The following is a 17,092-nucleotide window of genomic DNA, read 5'->3' on the forward strand; positions in this document are numbered from 1 at the left end:
TATATTGTCACATCTTCTAGAAGTTTACTCAAAGAAAGGTTTAATCTTGGAATTCCATGTAAGTACTTCGTACATACTAATTCCATGGGTTTAATGTTTTACTCGCGCTTGTTTTATCACGATGTAACACACGAATTCGACTTCAACTATTTTCAATTCTCATAACTTGTGCGAGTGTGGTGCCTCTCCTGAAACGATAGATCAAGCTCTTGTCCCCTCAGTCCTTCCTAACACCTGCATCCGGGATGATCTTATGTTGACCATTGAAGAGTCTGTGGCCGTGGCTCAGTACCTGTCTGAAATAATATGATATACAATCGTTAAAATCGAAAAGAACAAAATAGGTACCTAGTTTAATAGCCTTTAGAGTCCTTCAATAGATACTCCAGAACTTGTACATTGCGGGTCACCTACATGCAGACTAGTGGTTATGAAGAGTCCCACCACTTTGAATAAATTTTGCATTATGATTATTTATGTATGTCGATATCTATGATGGCTTGGCTCTTACGGTTTCTTATCAGGATTCTCCAGGTCTTCGGTGTTCCTAGATTTGATTGTTACCCCTGTACCAAATTTTAGCTCAATAGGTCTATGGAAAGGACCACTTCCATTTTGATGATCAGTGAGTGAGTGGATGGCGTTCATTATGATAGGCCTGTTCCCAAGAGTGGGAAAAATAAGTCCGTCAATGATGATGATGACGAGTGAGTAAAGTTGTAGGTGTGTCGAAATCGTGAAAATTTGCTTTCACAAAACTTCGACAACGTAAGTTTGAAACGTTGAGATTTGGTGTATGATTAGCTGACTACAATACGATTTTGAATGTTCTAAATCAATCCAGAGGCTCTCAAATAGAGGTACGAAGGTAAGTACCTTTTCTCAATGAAATCCTCGGAATAAAAGCTATGTTATATTGTATGAAAATAGTACCTACTGTCGAAATTCACGTGAGCGAAGCCGCAGTTAAATTTAGTTAATAATAAAAGGAAAAAAACAATTCACCTTCTAAACGTCCTGAAATATATGGTTAATAATAAGTATTGCGGTAAATTTATTAATTAATATAATGTAATATGATTAAGACCAGTGTCATTATAAGTACCTACATGTTATTTATTTATGTTAGTGCGCAGTGTTTGGTGCGAGAATCAAAATGAATTGCATAATATTTTTTATTATTTTTGGTGAGTTTATTTGAAATGTGTCATTGTTGTTTTAAAAATAAATTTAAATAAAATCAACCAATATCAGTGAAGTGAATATACAAAGTTAATTAACAATACCTAGGTACCTATCAAGCCAGTCTGATGTTGACGCATCAGCTGCAAAAATCTATTATGTCTATTATTCAATAAATAAATAATATTTTAAATTAATTCATATCCAAACTTTCGAACTAATCCATACTTCCATACTAAGTATAAGATAAAAAAAAAATCTAGTTTTGTTTATAATAAATCAATAACTACTGGGTCGATTTTGATGACAATATGTTCTGTATACAAATCATACTACTTACTATATCTATCTGGACTTTAGCGTTACTAGCTGCGCCCCAGGTTTCGCTAACGTGGAAATTTCGAGATAAAAAGTACCTTATGTGTTATTCCAGGTTATATTCTACCCGTGTACTAAATTTCACAACAATCCGGCCTGTACATTTTGCGTGAAAGAGTAATAAACATACATACATACATATATACATACATACATACATACATACATACATACATACATACATACATACACACATCGTCCCAAACTTTCGCATTTATATTAATAGGATTAGTAGGATGTGAAATATGACGTGAAAAAGGGTCTATAAAGGTCTAATTTCTGTATATATTTTTTAATTTTGATTAGTGTGACGTTATATCTATCTATAACATTACTTAACATATGGTAGACCTGAAAAATAATGTAGGAAGAAACATGTACATTGCTTATTAGTATACCTATCATATGTCACTAATATAGCGACCCGTAAAAACTATTAAATTACGCACCTAAACCTTCCACACTGACATTGGTAAAACCGCATGAAAATCCGAAAATTTTTGAGTTTATCGCGAACAGACAAACAGACGCGACTAAGACCTTGTTTTATGATATCTAAGGAATACAAGGAAGGAAGAAGCGAATATGAGACGGACGATAAATAACGAGTAGGTTAATATATAAGTCTGTGGGTTTATACCGCTCCGATAACATTATATAGGTAGTGTAATTGTGACTAAACTAACACCATTATTTTAGCCTCGTAAAGTTGGTATCCGAAAGCTGGAAAAAGAAAGTGTATATAACTTGTTATTAATTAATTATTACATATCTAGGGAATGACTTATTTTTGACCGACAGCGAATAAGCTTCCCTTTTTTTACGCTTCTTCCTACGGTCCTGTCCTCCTGACAGACTCAACCATAATTTCACTTGACATAAAAAATAACATCTGATTCGAGTGGGCTGGTAGTTTACTGCTCTCTGTTCTTGTCATGGATACCAGTCTGTTACTGCTGCGTAATTTATACAATACAACACCAATAGTTATATTTAGTAAACGTAACACTAATTACTGTTGCGCTTCCGTTGAGAAATTCACGCAATCGAATCCGCGGGCAAAAGCTATAAGCTAATAGTTAGATACATAAAACTAAACCCTCCGTTTTAAATTGCTGGCATCATTTGATCTGCTAGAAATGAGCTGACGATTTCCATATTGCTGAGTTCCTTTTCCAATCACAGCTGAAAACACTCTTTCAAATAAAAAAAAAGATCAAAATCTATTCAGCCGTTTGGGTGCTATGATGCCCCGAATAGACATACAGATACACGGACACGTTAAATATTTCATTGACCGTATGGGAAATTGCTAGTCGAGTACATATTATACTTAGGAGTCATATAATACTTATGTCTATAGCCATAAAACACGGATTATTCGATATAAGTACTAGAAGGCAATACAGGACTTTGCCACTTTTTCGTTCGTTTTACCATGAATTTGAAAGAGACAGGGCGAAGTGCGGGGTTGCTGTTCATTCTCACTTCTCACCATCGAATCGATTCGAAGTGTGATGCAGCGAACCAATGACAATCCAGTGTGGTTGTCGTTGCGTCACAATGACGCAATGTTCGCTGTGTCTCATTTAGAGTCGATTCGATGGTGAGAAGTGAAATGCTACCCGCACTTTGCCCAGTAGACCAGAAATTTAGCCATGACAGGCTGAAAAATGAGAACTGATTTTAATAAGGGTGCATTAAAAATTGTAACGTTTGTGTTCCAGTGCTAGCTGCAGCGGCAAACTGTGCATCGACGCCAAGTCATCAGCTTCCTACATCAACAGAACGCATACCATCTAATTCGTCATGTGAAAAATGGGTTTGTATCAATATAGATACTTTTACACGTGTACCTATAACATATTTATTATATTATTACTTTCGCCTATAATTTCATTATAGTGCTGTGGTAATTCCGCAAATGAGTATATTCCGAAATTTAAAACTAAATCTACTAATCTGAGCGATATTTCCTTGTTGCTAATATTAATCTAGCCGCCATCTTAATTGGCCTGGCCTTATTTCCAGCACTGAGGCATTTAGTGTCAAGAATACGTCAATCAGTAGCATCAAGTTTTCAAGTGTCGCGCCATTTTTGTTTTTTTTCATAATATCCCCAAGATAGTTCGTAATTTCCCCCCCTACACGAGAAAATATGATTCGACATTTTAAATGCTTGATTTGAAGAACGTAATAACATGTTTAAGATTCTAATACAATTACATCATTGTACATCATTTTATTGAGTACACAGAGGTAAAACGATAATGACAGTAAATATAAAATAACTTCGAATAATTTAACCGAAACATAGACCTCCAGTCATCTCTTAGAAATTTCTATCGGAATTATCCCAATGCACTATATAAACAAGACTAAATGAGTACCAATACTTAAGAAGAGACTAGTGGGGAAGGTTAGGGTTGACTTTACATATCCTAATCCTTACTAATTTCCTCTGCCGCGTCTGTCTGTTCGCGATAAACTCATAAACTGCACGGATATTTATGCGCTTTTCACCAATTAAGGTTGTTTGAAGTGACATACCTACCTACTTCATGCTGCAAGCAGAGAAGGGAAAAACATAGGTAGATCGCGGAGTCGTAGGTATATCATGTTAAATACTTTTAATTGACATGGATAAATTATTCCCACTTTCTTTACATATTATATATCTATTCCATTTATATACTTATGATCTATTTTTCTCTCTTTTTCAGAAAAAATTTGAAAGTAACAAAGTATGTTTGAAAAAATACATCAAACATGTTCTACCAAAGGTCAAAATGTGAGTACGACTCTCTCTTTTTCTCTCATGCCTCGCCTGTTTCATTCACGGCTATGATTTTATGACCGGCCGTCGCCCGGCGTCAACCCTCCTTGCGAATGAAATCGTTACCAATCATCTACCATGGCTATGTGTCCCTTAGAGCCATACCATGTCCTATTGCTCAGTCGCGTTCCGTTGCGACGACGTTGTAGATCTGTCATGCTTCGTTGTTTTCTATAGGACACAGATGTGCAAACCTCATTCAATTTTTGCGTTGTCTGTGGAAGGACGTCGAAATAACGGAGCGCAACCGAGCAATGGGGCATGGCTATGTCGTATCATATGACATTGGCGAAAACACATGTTTTCAGGTCGACCGCTCCTGCCAATTCAACCCAGGACGTCCCGATTGCAATGAACTCTTCTACACCTTCAACACTGGAGACGACACCGGTAATCACACGACGACCAGTACACACAGTGACTTTACCTGAATTGTAAGTATTCCCAAGCTGCGGTGACCGCTTTCCATGAGTTAACCAAATGCCTCTTTGTCTGTTGAATACTAGAAATCTTATTTTGCACCAGTATCTCAATCTGTGTGGATTATTCATTACTTGGTTGACCTGAGTCTCATTTATCTCTTTAAATGAGGAGGAGGTATGATTCAAAAATATAGTATCTTTGGGTAGTGTCCTAATACAATTCGCAAACTTATTTAAGGGCCTCAATCTATCTGTAATATATATTTATTTATATTACCTTAAACTAGTTCTATCTCAAGATTTCGCTCATGAGGTAAGACAAAACACTTACTCTACGTGTTGTATGTTTCATTGTAACATTGAAAAATCTGCAATATATTAACATTTCTTATAATTACGTATACTTACTTCTCATTTATTTCAGGGACTGTTTAAGTCTAGACAATGTCAAGGATCATTATTCAAATAATTTGAAAGAGCACCTGACTGATAAGAATTTACAAATCGGGCAGAGTGTACGTCTCAATTTGTTTGATAAGGCTCTTCAACAGTCTAAATTAAAAGGTATGTTGTCACTATAACGTGTCAAATGTCTGAATATAAACCGGTGTCAGCAATTAACACACTCGAAAAGAAAGAAATCTATAAAGGAGAATATTTTCTCCTCTTGAGTGATGGTGTTGCATTCTTATGAATGCAACTGTTTTTTTAAACAACCTTGATAATTCTTTTTTAAATCTATTGCAAAGAAAATTTACATAGTTCGTTTAAATTCCGTCATTTAGTCTGTAAGAAATTTGGAAATTTGGAAAATTGCTGGTGTTGCGGCCAAAGCCTGCAACACAAGGAAGGGAGGCGCCGCGACGGACTTCCGTCGCTCGCCATCTTATACTAACTTACATCTTGTACGCACCATAGTCCAAAGAATAAATTCTAATCTACAAACTCAGCGCCTTATAAATACAGTCCAGTCACAACCTATATTCAGGCCTCTGCGCCAACAGCTGGTTTTTCATTGTGGTGAAATAGCTCTCATACAAACTAGATACGCAATGTTGGCGATAGCATGAAGCCGGCATAGAAACTAACTGTTCATGCGATGATTTAGACAAAGTTGGTGAGAAGTACCAATGTACTTACTATTTTAGGAGATATTCTATGGGTGTACCTATCACATGTCGTCGAATTCCATATAACAAGTATTGCGCAATTAAGTAACACGAGAACACTAGTATTTTAAGACTGTATATTTGTTTCAGAATTTAAGAATAGTGACTTACAATGCATCAAAAACAAAACGAAGGAGCTAAAGGACGACTGCCTGGTGAAATTTTTAAAAACTACGGACTCTAAAGCACTATTCCGCAGTATTTCACATACTATGTCAAAACTAAAAAGTTATAATATAAAGGTAAGTAAGTATACTTGTAAATCCATATAGTCACAATTATAGGTAAGTATTCAATAAAAATATTAGGTACCCACCTAACCGAATGTCGAAGTAAATGACTTGTTTTCTTTCGCAGAAAGAGACGTGCGATCTCAGTCCAACTTTAATCGCTTGTGTTAGACGAGTTTTAACAATTTGTCCTAATGCACTGGAGCTAATTGCATCCATACAAAATGTTACGTCAGAAATGTGTAAAGATATTTTGAATCCACCACAGGTTTGTATCATTTTTAATGCGACAGATAAGTACTAACACCCACAGACCAAACACAAAACGGCGTCTCCATACAATAAATACTAAAACTGCGACATGACAATACGCGAGGCTAAGACAGATGGAGTGAGGAAGCGGTTCTACCACGGCTCCGAAATAAACCCCGTACCGTACGCGACGTCTGTGTACAAATAGATACAACACCGAATCATTACCTATATTTGGTCCATGCTAAAACCTTGTTTTGTCACTTAACTTACCTCCCTAATATAATGATCACCATCCACCTACCCTTATCATACTGTATATCAGGTCGGTACACTGTACAACAATCTTACTAGCACCAGCCGCAGTACTCAGCGCTTTGGCTCATTGTCAGAGCATAAGGCTGAGTTGATTGCCATTTCGACTGAAGCTTATAATGTATTGTATTCCTAGTCATAGAATTTTTTGTAGTAAATGTTTTGTCGATTACACAATTTTTCTTCCGGGGCTAACACCATTTAAGACCCTTTAATTATATTTAGATAGAACTGGAGTGAACACTTCTGTTACCAACGTTTTTTGTCTGAACCTTTTGTTCTAATACAACGGAACAAACAAGAGAGAAATCGGTCACAGAGGAAATAAATGCCTATAACTGTACTTAGGTGCTTAATTTGAGTGTTCTCTCTAGTTTTATCTATAACTTCTACTATCTAGCCATTCGGCCCAACTACAGCTCTGTTTCAGACTATACCGATATCGAAGGGACTGTCCACAGTAGCTACTGTATTCATTGTTATTGCGAGTGTCTGTGGATCAATCGCAGTCGCGTATGCAGTTTTCAAGTATCTTAAAATCCGTCGGTAAATATAATTTCTATTTTTTACCCTTCATATAATCTTGTCTGCCCGTTCTGTAAAAATGTCTTTCGATCTTTTCCCTTCCATTGATCTCCTTCGCTAAATCGTTGATCTGTAATTATCGTTAATTTTAATAACTCCCATACGAATAGTTAATTACTTTTTAGCTATAGTGGACCTATGTGGCCATGCAATAAATTGAGAGTAATCTACGCTGTCTGTTAAATAAAATGGACACAACATTTTTACTTTTCGTCCCTTCAAAGCCGCGGGTAAAAGCAAGTATCTATATATATATATATATATTACACGGTCCTAGATTGCTGTTTCTAAGTATTTTTCGAAAACCAAGAGAGAATTTTCTATTTTTATTTTTACTTTTTTCAGCTCCAGTGGTAAACTTAACGTAAACAAAGAAAATGCAGAAGAATGCGAGATGACAACAATATCGCGGCCAATGAACTAAACAGTAACTATAAATAAAAGATAAAGAAAAAAATCTGATATCCCCTCCTGAGTTGCTGTGTTATCTCATCTGTTCTAATTGATATGACGATTTTCAAACGACTGAACACACATTTTCCAAAAATAGTTTAACAAAAATTCTCTTTCGAATAAAAGAAAAAACTAGATGGCTGCTACGATGCCATGAACAAACATACAAATACATCTTAGACATTACGGTAAATACTATAAAAAAATAGTTAAACTTATAACTGTATCTTTAAATTTTGTAACCTCTGACGACAAGTCAGACAACCTTCTGTCGTCGAGGTTTAAAAAATACAATCCTCTGCTCAAATTCATTTAGCAAATCAAAAAGGAGGACGTGTTAGTTTTATATTGGAACAAATCTTGAGAGGCACGCGATGAAAGATTCAAAAGAAGAAAATGTTTGTAGTAATACATAGGTACTTTAATTAAAATGTAGATAGGTACATTTTTTAATGGCACAATTTCTTACTTATGTAATCTTGTACAGCTTCTTAATTTTTCTGAAACAACAAAATATTGTGTTAAAGTAAAATATTTTGTATTGAAAAACTACTGAAGTATATTTTTTAAACTACTATTCTAAATCTTGATTCGAAAATAAGTTTCGTTTGTTTCTTGATTACGCTTACTCAATACCAATCTTTTTGAGAAAAATGAGTACTTTTCATTTGGGAAACAGTACGTTTCCCGTGGGAATTTCACGCTTGCGAAGGGAGGGTAAATGAATAAAACTGAAAGTCTTTGGAGGAGGTCTATGTCAGTAGTGGACATCAAGTGGCCGATGATGATGATGATGAATAAAACTATTGATTTACCACGTCTTTGCACGGCGAGCCCTTACGCACGAACCGGAAGAGGGACTCCGCCATGTTGCCGGGGGTGGGGGTGGAACACGTCTCCAGAGCCTTGACGATGCACGACGTAAGTGTGTCGAATTTACCGCATTGCTCCTGGAAACAAAGTAATATGTATGATTAGCGGTGTCCAGTTATTAGGAGCTCGCCCTTAAATGAAAAGCACTAGGTTCGAATATTAAAGCACCGAATACAAAAACTTCCAAAATAAATTAAAACAATTAGTATGGGAGAATAAATGTTCTTTGTCAGTGTTTGATATAACATTTTTTTTCTTTGATACTTACATCATTGAAATCTACTAACTAACTAACTAACGGCAAACAAAGCGAAAATGAAGTCTTAAGTATATTAAAAAAATATATGTCTTACATTCAAAGTTAAGCTCTTAGCAGCCTCCACTGAGCCGACTTCGTTCTTCAGCTTGTCGGCACACGCCCGGATGGCATCAGATTTGTCCCTGAAACACTCTGGGCCTTGCTCCGCAATGAACACTGGAAATTAAAATTTAATTTTATCCTATAAACATAATACAACATACTACGCGAGTTATAGAGAACTTAAGTCAGCTGCCCTTGACTTCACCCAGGCAATTTCATACAAAATTTCACCCCCTATTGCTGCAACATATATCACCTTATTTGGCCAAACTATAGCCATAATACATTACAAATTTTGTTAAAATAAGTCCAGCGAAGCAATAAAGGTCCAAAAAATTGTTTTTATAAGGTACTATTTTTATTCTTCTTGTCGAGTCGGAATGGCTATTCAAACGATTCAAAGGAGTCACGGCGCTGTTCAAATTGTGGATGCAGATTTACGTTTGACACTATACTCACAAGCAATCCTGTCTCCATCCTTGTAGCAGACGAAGTCGATGAGTTGGTCAGCTGCGTTGTTGATGTCACCCATCTTGTCGCGGACGGTACTCTCGAGGCAAGGGGTCACGGCGCTGTTCAGATTGTGGATGCACGTCTTCAGTTCGGGGGACTTGGCACAGTATCTAGAGATTAATATAAATTTTATTTCCACGTGTAGGTTCACCGTCACAGCTTGCAATGGCAATGGCACAGGCATAAATAAAAAGAAGATATGCAAAAAAGAATATGGTTACGAAGACTATAGTGATATTTATTTTTAACCTAGGGTGTTATTGCAACGAACATTCTCCTTGAATAAAAACTTGACACTGGTATCTGATATGACCACCAGTAGAACGCATGTACACAGACTGCCCACGCACTAAGAATGAATAGTAAGTATATAAAATACACACTAGTGAACTTAACAGTCAATCAGTGTGCAGGTGCAACAGGAAGCAGTTGGTATGTAATATACATCCGACTCGTGTATATTACATAGACCACCAATTGCTTTCGGTTATCGGTATTCAAACTCCTTGTACGAGTAAAACCTGGGTCTTTTCTACAACAGGTGGGCATTCTAAACACTAACCACCACCGCTCAAGGCTGTTGATGTTGAAGAAAATAACTACTTACTTTCCAAAAACTTCATCGAGAGCTCCATTGGGCTTGGCTTCTTCGATCTCCTTTTTTACTGTTTCAATGTTGATCAAATTCTTTACGCAGTCTACGAAGTTTTTGCCAGCAGTCTGCGAAAAATAAAAACGTAAAAACAAAACAAGTAGCGGTATGTGGTAACCGCCCTAGAATAAGACCACGCCATATACTCACTCCCCGTGGATGTCGTACTAGGCGCCTGGATAAGATGCTTGTGTAGGCATATTGTATGTATTCTAAATAACGGTTGACCTTGGGCTTAGAGACGTCACAGCCGACAAAGAGCGGCAAAACGCGATGACATTATAGGTATACAACACAATAAGCAAGAAACTTGCACAATTAGGTAAATGGCGCTGGCAATAAATTAGTGAACAAAAATCTATTTAGCTCTTTTGGATCGTTGTTTTATAAATTTGTAAAAGTAACAAATTATTATTGTTTCGGAAAGCCCGATACTGTAGAGATACGATAAGAGCAATGCAAATGAAACTCGATTTAGTATTGACATAATAAATTGAGAATGTTTGGAAATCTGTATGTGGTGTATGGAGTTACACTATCTATTACGTGATCAGTTAGTTAGTCAAAGTTTAGTTCCAAAACAGTTTCAACAGCCGAACATTATAAATATAGGTTTGCTCTCAATAGCTTAAAAATAAAATTAATAATCACCTCAACTGAATCAGCTTTATCTTCGGCGCCATTTTTCTTGCATTGCTCCCTAAGCGCGTCCTTTATCTTGGCGGTGTTGATAGGATCTAACTTGTACTCCTCGCACAGAACGCCTGAAAAAATTAAATAATGTCAAAGCGATTTTAGTCGTTAAGTATAGTTCAAACACTTCTCATGAAATTATAGTGAGAGAAACTGCAATGTAGTTGATGATTTATCAATTATAACTAATGAGAGAAATAGACAAGGCAAATGACATATCTAATCGTTCCATTATTATCATCATAACACTTTATTTATGTAACCTTCCTAATCTAACCTTTGTTTGTTGTTCCTGATAAATAAATAAACATAAAACCAAGAAATTACATGAAAATTAAATAATTTTGTACGTACAATAAAAAAATAAAAAATAAAAATATATTTGAAAACCAAATACACTAAAAAAAATGACCTGTATAGGTAATACTTAGTTGCGAAGGCGAAGCAGAAAGCAAAATTTATTATCATATAAGCAAGCACACATTTGATAAAATAACTATAGGTACAATACTTAATGTTGCTTTATCACTAGAGTTGATATGACCTAAGTTGGGGTCAGGTCAATGTACTATTTATCCTAAAGTATATAAGCCCATCCCAGGGTCAATAATCGTATAACACACGAGTATTATTGGACAAATTAAAAAGGCGATAGTTAGTCCAATAATGACTAACTATCGCCTTTTCTGAAGTGAGAAACTGACCCTCGGGAGTGGTTGACAAGGCCAGAAAATTGTTAAAAATATGTATAATCTAGGTAAAATAGAAGTATGTAGGTATGCTCTAGATATAATAGTGATAATTCATAGACTAACAATGCCGCTGGATACGAAGACTTATAGTTGGTCGGAAAATTAATTAAAAAATAATAAAAATAAAATCAACCATAATAAAAAACTAAAATTTTGAAAGACTTTTATAAAAAGGTGATCACCATAAACGTAAGAATTAAAGTAGCTGTCGAACAAACATAGCTTTTTCTCCTTAGATCAGAGTCAGAGACGTTAATATATCATTTAGTATGGAGCGTTTGAACGAGTCCTAAAATGTTATTTAATTTTTATCATATCTTTGAAAGCACTCTCATTATCACAGTATTTTTTTCACTGGTATTTCTAATAATATGAAAACTGCAATGAGAGCCTTCGAATAGGTATCAAAACAAAAATTTGTCAACTAGCCTAGACAGAACGAGATATAAAACACTTTACCTTAAAGTGTTGTTTATTGCACACAACAACAACGTTTTTAATAAGTGCACTTCTGACTTTGCAATACTAAGTAAACAATAAATAATTATTTCATTAATATTTTCCTAGTGGTAAATTGCATTTTCTGAATGCCAAAGGTTTTATAAATGCAATCAACGGCCGCGAAGATAAGATCGAACAATTAATGCTAATTACCCCTATTTAATTTTACTGTAATCTCTTATCTGTGATGTAACGTTTCGTAATTTTTACACCATTCTTAATGTCATTTATATTTTATCTGAACATAAAATTGTTTAATTTATAGTGCTCTCTATTTATGTAAATATCTCAAGTGACATTTTTTGCAAAAAATCCTTAATGTCTGATTTCTTAAAGATTTGTAAATTCTAAATTCTTCTTTATACGATAAGTCCACCATTATATATTTACCATATTATTGTGTATGTAAATTTAGCATGTATTTTTCGTAAAATCGAGTTATGACAAACAAACAGTTTAATAAACATTTTTGAGACATTTACAATTAAAATCGGGCTCAATAAAATACAACATGAAAAAATAATATGAGCCCAATTTAGTTGACTTTTGACAATGGTTGTAAATGAAAATTTGAAAATTTAATGAAGTCATCACTGATGACCCTTCAATGTGAAAAAATATCAGCAAGTCGTAAAGAACGCAATGCCGATGTCTGATGAAGCAAATTGGTAAATAGCAGGTCGTGCGCAGGAAGCGGGTCCCCTTGTCTCAAAGTATGCTACTTGTTTAGTTAACCGACAGCACAAAGTGGAGGTTCTCAAGTTCAAGAACTATTGTATGCATGATTTCAGAAGTTAAATCCAAACTAGGGGATATGTAAATGTAGAATTCTATTCAGTTTTCATTTGTTTTCAATGGAAACAGAAACCGGATAATGTACGAAAATAAGCAATACTAGACAGTTTCCCGTGGCTCCGGCTGCGATAAAAGTAGCCTTTGTGACTTTCCGGCTACATTTTGCAGTCTGCGGGCTAAGCCGCGGGCTACTGTTAGTGGTGTGAAAAATATTACATATGTAACAAGTAACTGATAAACATAACCTATCGTACCACACTGGGTCAAGAGTTATCTATGTATATAAAGCATAAATAAATACGCGTAGTGGAATGGACAGCAGTAAATAAAGACTCTTTGACGAAACAGATAATATGTCAAGGTCCTGTAAAATTTATCAAAACGTATTAGTTGAAATTTTCCTTTAAGTGAGTCACCTAAGTACTTATTTATTATTTTTTAAATTTTCTGAGCTAAAGACAATGTTTTGACATAATACTAGAGAAACATTGAAAGTGACATCTGCCGAAAAGTGATATCAGTTAGTAAATGTTTTTTTATCGTGTAGTTTATACGGTTTATACGAACCTACGAGGGAAAGAGCCTTGATCCTTATATATTATAAAACAAAGTCCTCTGTCGCGCCTGTCTGAGCGCCATAAACTAAAAAACTTCTTGCACGGATTTTCATGCGGTTTCACAAGGTTTTCTATGACTTATTTATGACAATTTGAATGACATAAATAACCCTATAGTTAAATGTTGACTTGGTCAACAGTGACCGTCTTTCATTTTCAGAAGGTAACCATGAAGTAAATAGGATCATTATCAAAATTTTTGTTTCACTTTGTAGGTAGACTAATAATTTTGAATAAAGACTTGCTAATCAATAATTTAAAAACAATTAAGTTAAATCTAAAAACTAAAATCTGACTTTGACAGCCCATTTAAAAAAAGGTTAAGTACATTTTGAAAAATGGAATGCTCACCAGCGGCGAATAAGATCACGAGGCTGAGTTTCCACATGTTTGCACTTGCGTCGTGTCCGGCGTTCCTTACAGACGGATGTCAACTGACCGCCGACCACTTCCCATCCTACTGTTTTTATACGCACTGTCCATAAGGGTGCGAGCACCATGAGCTGAATAACCATTTGTTAAGAGGGTATTTTTAATCACTCATTACATACTTATTTTCTATAGTTATTAACGTATTTTATGCTAATATAATAGCTAATTAATTATCAATTTACCAACCACAAAATCTAAACATTCATACCAATATTTTGTCGACAACACATTTACAAGATGGGGTTCCATGTTGTAGTACATTTAAGTACTTAGTCGTATTCGTCTCATGACGGGTGATGGTCGTAGTTATTATGTAGAATGAATCACATACAACATGACTTTTTGGAAATATAAGTAAAGTACCTATTTTTGTTGTATTATTATAAACACGAATGAAGCATTTTTGCCTTTAGCACTGAAATTTAAACAAATGTTGATTTCTTACCGTAACGACGATCCTGCCTGGGTCCACTGAAGTTCAAGTGCAAATAAACCCTCGCTATAGACTCGTAGACTATGCGGAGCAGGATATCATCAGGATATTAATGTTATTTTATTTTAGGCTCCAAGGCTGGTCTCCGACGCTCAACGGACGAAATCGAGAAAACGCTCAGATGACAGAGAAAATGTCGTTATATATTCCTTAAATTATTTGGTAAAATATACTTCGTTTCGGTTCGGTCCGTGTGAAATCGACCCACTTGTAACAATATACTTATGTAACCGAAATTTTAAGAAAAAAAGATAAAACTTGAAGAGGAAACAAACTTGCCTTCAAACTTTGTTATGACTACGATTTTATTAGTTAGAATCCATTTTTAGAATTAAGTATCCTACGTCAGTTTGTACGCACCTTTATTTCGTGTCGATTCGTTAAAATGATGTATGCTTAGATTACTCGGTTAAGAACAACAGCAGTCGTTCGCTATATCAGGAGTAATTATTAAATTACTATGGATACGTAGTAAGATGTCTTGTTGTTGTCTACTTATAGTGAGAAAACAAACACCTTTTGTTGTTTAACCACATTTAGGGTTTTATTAACTGATTCGCCGATTGTGAATTTGAGTGGTCCTTATTTTTTTATTATAAAACTTTGTTGCACAAAATACAACATTTAGTTTACAAGAGGCGACGGTTGATCTAATAGTCTTATACCTTTGGACTTGGGAAGTCTATGAATATACTTATAGTAAAGGTACTGTTTAAGTGTAAACATGTTAGGAACACAGAATTAATTGTATAATCTAAGATTATGAATGATTTATGTCATATTATACATTGAAAGTATAGACAATTTGTGTTTTATTACATTTGTATGCTTTTACTCATAACATATAAATTCGCTGTAGACATAGATTAGTTGCAACTTTATTAATCTCTCTCTATTTCTCATTATAAGTACGAATAATCCGATAAAGTTATCATAGCCAGGAAGCGTTCGTTTCACACGCACGCATATACCCCTTGACGACGTCAGCAGTTCTTACACTCATCCCATATGACGGCGCTGCCGGCAAAGCCAGATATTTGGTCCCTATATATTTGCAGTCACAATTCTATTATATAATATGTACATATAACAAATGACATATGCGGATTTATCTCGGAACAGCGCCTTGGAAAACTGCTTTCAGAATTTTATCACCAAACCAAACGAGTCCCGCGCAAACAATTCTGCATCTAATTGTTTTGGTTGAGACGACTAATTCTGAATGTATAAATAAATTTTTCCTTCCGCGAGTTTGCGGAAAGATGAAGAAAACATATTTTTAGACACCTGACCTCTACAAATTCTAAACTTATATAATTGACTGGAAATATATATTGTATGGCACTACTAATAGTGTCTTGGTTAATTATAGAATAGATATTCGACAATAATATTTAAAAAAATTACAGGAAGGATATGGTAATGCACCCGGGAACTGCCACTTCTACAAAAAAAAAGATACTCGTCAGTATGAGACAACTAAACACAACCGTGATTGTAAACCACATTGGCGATTTACAAAATCCACCGGCTTCAACTTCCACGAACTACGACACATGGTGTTTGTGTACCATACAATATGACAAATTTAAATAGAAAGAAAGAAAGAAATTAAATTAACGACCTCGGTGGCGCAGTGGTAAAGTGCTTGCCTCTGAACCGAGAGGTACGATCCCCGGTCGGGTCATGATGAAAATGGTCTTTTTCTGATTGGCACGGGTCTTGGATGTTTTTCTATATATGTATTTGTTATAAAATATATAGTACCGTTGATGATATTAGTATCCCATAACACAAGTCTCGAACTTACTTTGGGGCTAGCTCAATCTGTGTGATTTGTCCTAATATATTTTTTTATTATTTATTTATTTAATACAAATAAATATTTATATTCTTGTTTACCACCACCGACGTAAAACTGGCTAGGTGTACAACTACCTGCCGCTAGATGGCGGTTGTCGTAAAGACATCAGTCACTTGGGAGTCCTTTGATTACGTACAGATAATCTCCCATTCTAAAATGCTAGTGATTTGTAAAAAAAAATAAAAATTATAACAGATTATACAAACGGTTAAATTGTAATAGGTAATTAGCTAATGCGCTTATTAGTATTTTTTTAAATTAGACTTATCAGTTTAACGCCAAATGACTTTGTTTACACCAATAATATATTAAGTAGATAGCAAACGGGCTATCCATCTCTCTCTCATATTGAAGCTTGTTGCTTACATTCCTGGCTGCGACGCTTCGAAGTCCGGGCAACTGGCTCTTGTCAAATCGTTCGGTATCCACAGGAGGATGTGGAGTAGTCTTATTTTAGGGCGAGAACCACACGAAGAGGCTATGAAACTCCTGGGACCTGTATTCCCTCTTTCGGTATACAGGAAAAACGGTATTTTTGTCCGTAAACTGCCGCGAGCATTTGGTTAGTAAAAATCTAATGATTTAGTCAGAAATTCGACCTTCACATACACTTTTACACATCAATTTTACTATATTGTAATTTCTCAAAAAGCTACAAACTACTAGCATTTCGGAACGACCACTACTGAGAAGAAACAGTACTCCAATATCTTTTGACAGATTT

At 35.2% G+C, this 17,092-nt stretch overlaps 2 protein-coding genes across 4 annotated transcripts in view; one reads left to right on the forward strand and one right to left on the reverse strand.

The window, feature by feature from the left end:
• LOC128671035 (uncharacterized) overlaps positions 1–9,170 on the forward strand; it is a 24,999-nt gene extending 15,829 nt beyond the window's left edge. Inside the window, exons 1-9 of one of the 2 annotated variants that reach the window (XM_053747128.2) lie at positions 1,031–1,187; positions 3,288–3,382; positions 4,284–4,351; positions 4,705–4,830; positions 5,243–5,382; positions 6,078–6,229; positions 6,345–6,485; positions 7,215–7,330; positions 7,715–9,170. In XM_053747128.2, coding sequence (XP_053603103.1) covers positions 1,157–1,187; positions 3,288–3,382; positions 4,284–4,351; positions 4,705–4,830; positions 5,243–5,382; positions 6,078–6,229; positions 6,345–6,485; positions 7,215–7,330; positions 7,715–7,793 — 948 coding nt within the window. In that variant the 5' untranslated portion in view covers positions 1,031–1,156 and the 3' untranslated portion in view covers positions 7,794–9,170. Of the gene's footprint in view, positions 1–1,030; positions 1,188–3,287; positions 3,383–4,283; positions 4,352–4,704; positions 4,831–5,242; positions 5,383–6,077; positions 6,230–6,344; positions 6,486–7,214; positions 7,331–7,714 lie in introns of those variants that run through there. The other variant, XM_053747129.2, reaches the window with a different exon arrangement.
• On the reverse strand, positions 8,220–14,078 carry LOC128671039 (27 kDa hemolymph protein-like). Of its 2 annotated transcripts, XM_053747139.1 has the most exons (7): positions 13,931–14,078; positions 10,873–10,985; positions 10,177–10,289; positions 9,516–9,679; positions 9,049–9,170; positions 8,638–8,772; positions 8,220–8,322 (listed from the first exon to the last, which is right to left on the reverse strand). In XM_053747139.1, the coding sequence occupies exons 1-7, from the start codon at positions 13,965–13,967 to the stop codon at positions 8,314–8,316; spliced, it is 693 nt and encodes a 230-aa protein (XP_053603114.1). In that variant the 5' UTR covers positions 13,968–14,078; the 3' UTR covers positions 8,220–8,313. The 2 variants fall into 2 exon arrangements, with proteins under 2 accessions (XP_053603114.1, XP_053603113.1); XM_053747138.1 differs by having other exon boundaries at positions 8,220–8,772.
• Positions 14,079–17,092: the final 3,014 nt, after the last annotated feature.

Source organism: Plodia interpunctella, chromosome 6 (assembly GCF_027563975.2).
Source record: "Plodia interpunctella isolate USDA-ARS_2022_Savannah chromosome 6, ilPloInte3.2, whole genome shotgun sequence".
In the NCBI taxonomy this organism is placed as follows: domain Eukaryota; kingdom Metazoa; phylum Arthropoda; class Insecta; order Lepidoptera; family Pyralidae; genus Plodia; species Plodia interpunctella.

Excerpts from the sequence above, each read along its gene's own strand:
- LOC128671039 (XM_053747138.1), bottom strand. The coding sequence starts at position 13,967 with ATGTGGAAACTCAGCCTCGTGATCTTATTCGCCGCTG. Across the intron at positions 10,290-10,872 it reads ATAAAGCTGATTCAGTTGAG|ACTGCTGGCAAAAACTTCGT; the intron begins GTGATTATTAAT and ends TATTTTTCGCAG. Across the intron at positions 9,680-10,176 it reads CTCGATGAAGTTTTTGGAAA|ATACTGTGCCAAGTCCCCCG; the intron begins GTAAGTAGTTAT and ends ATTAATCTCTAG.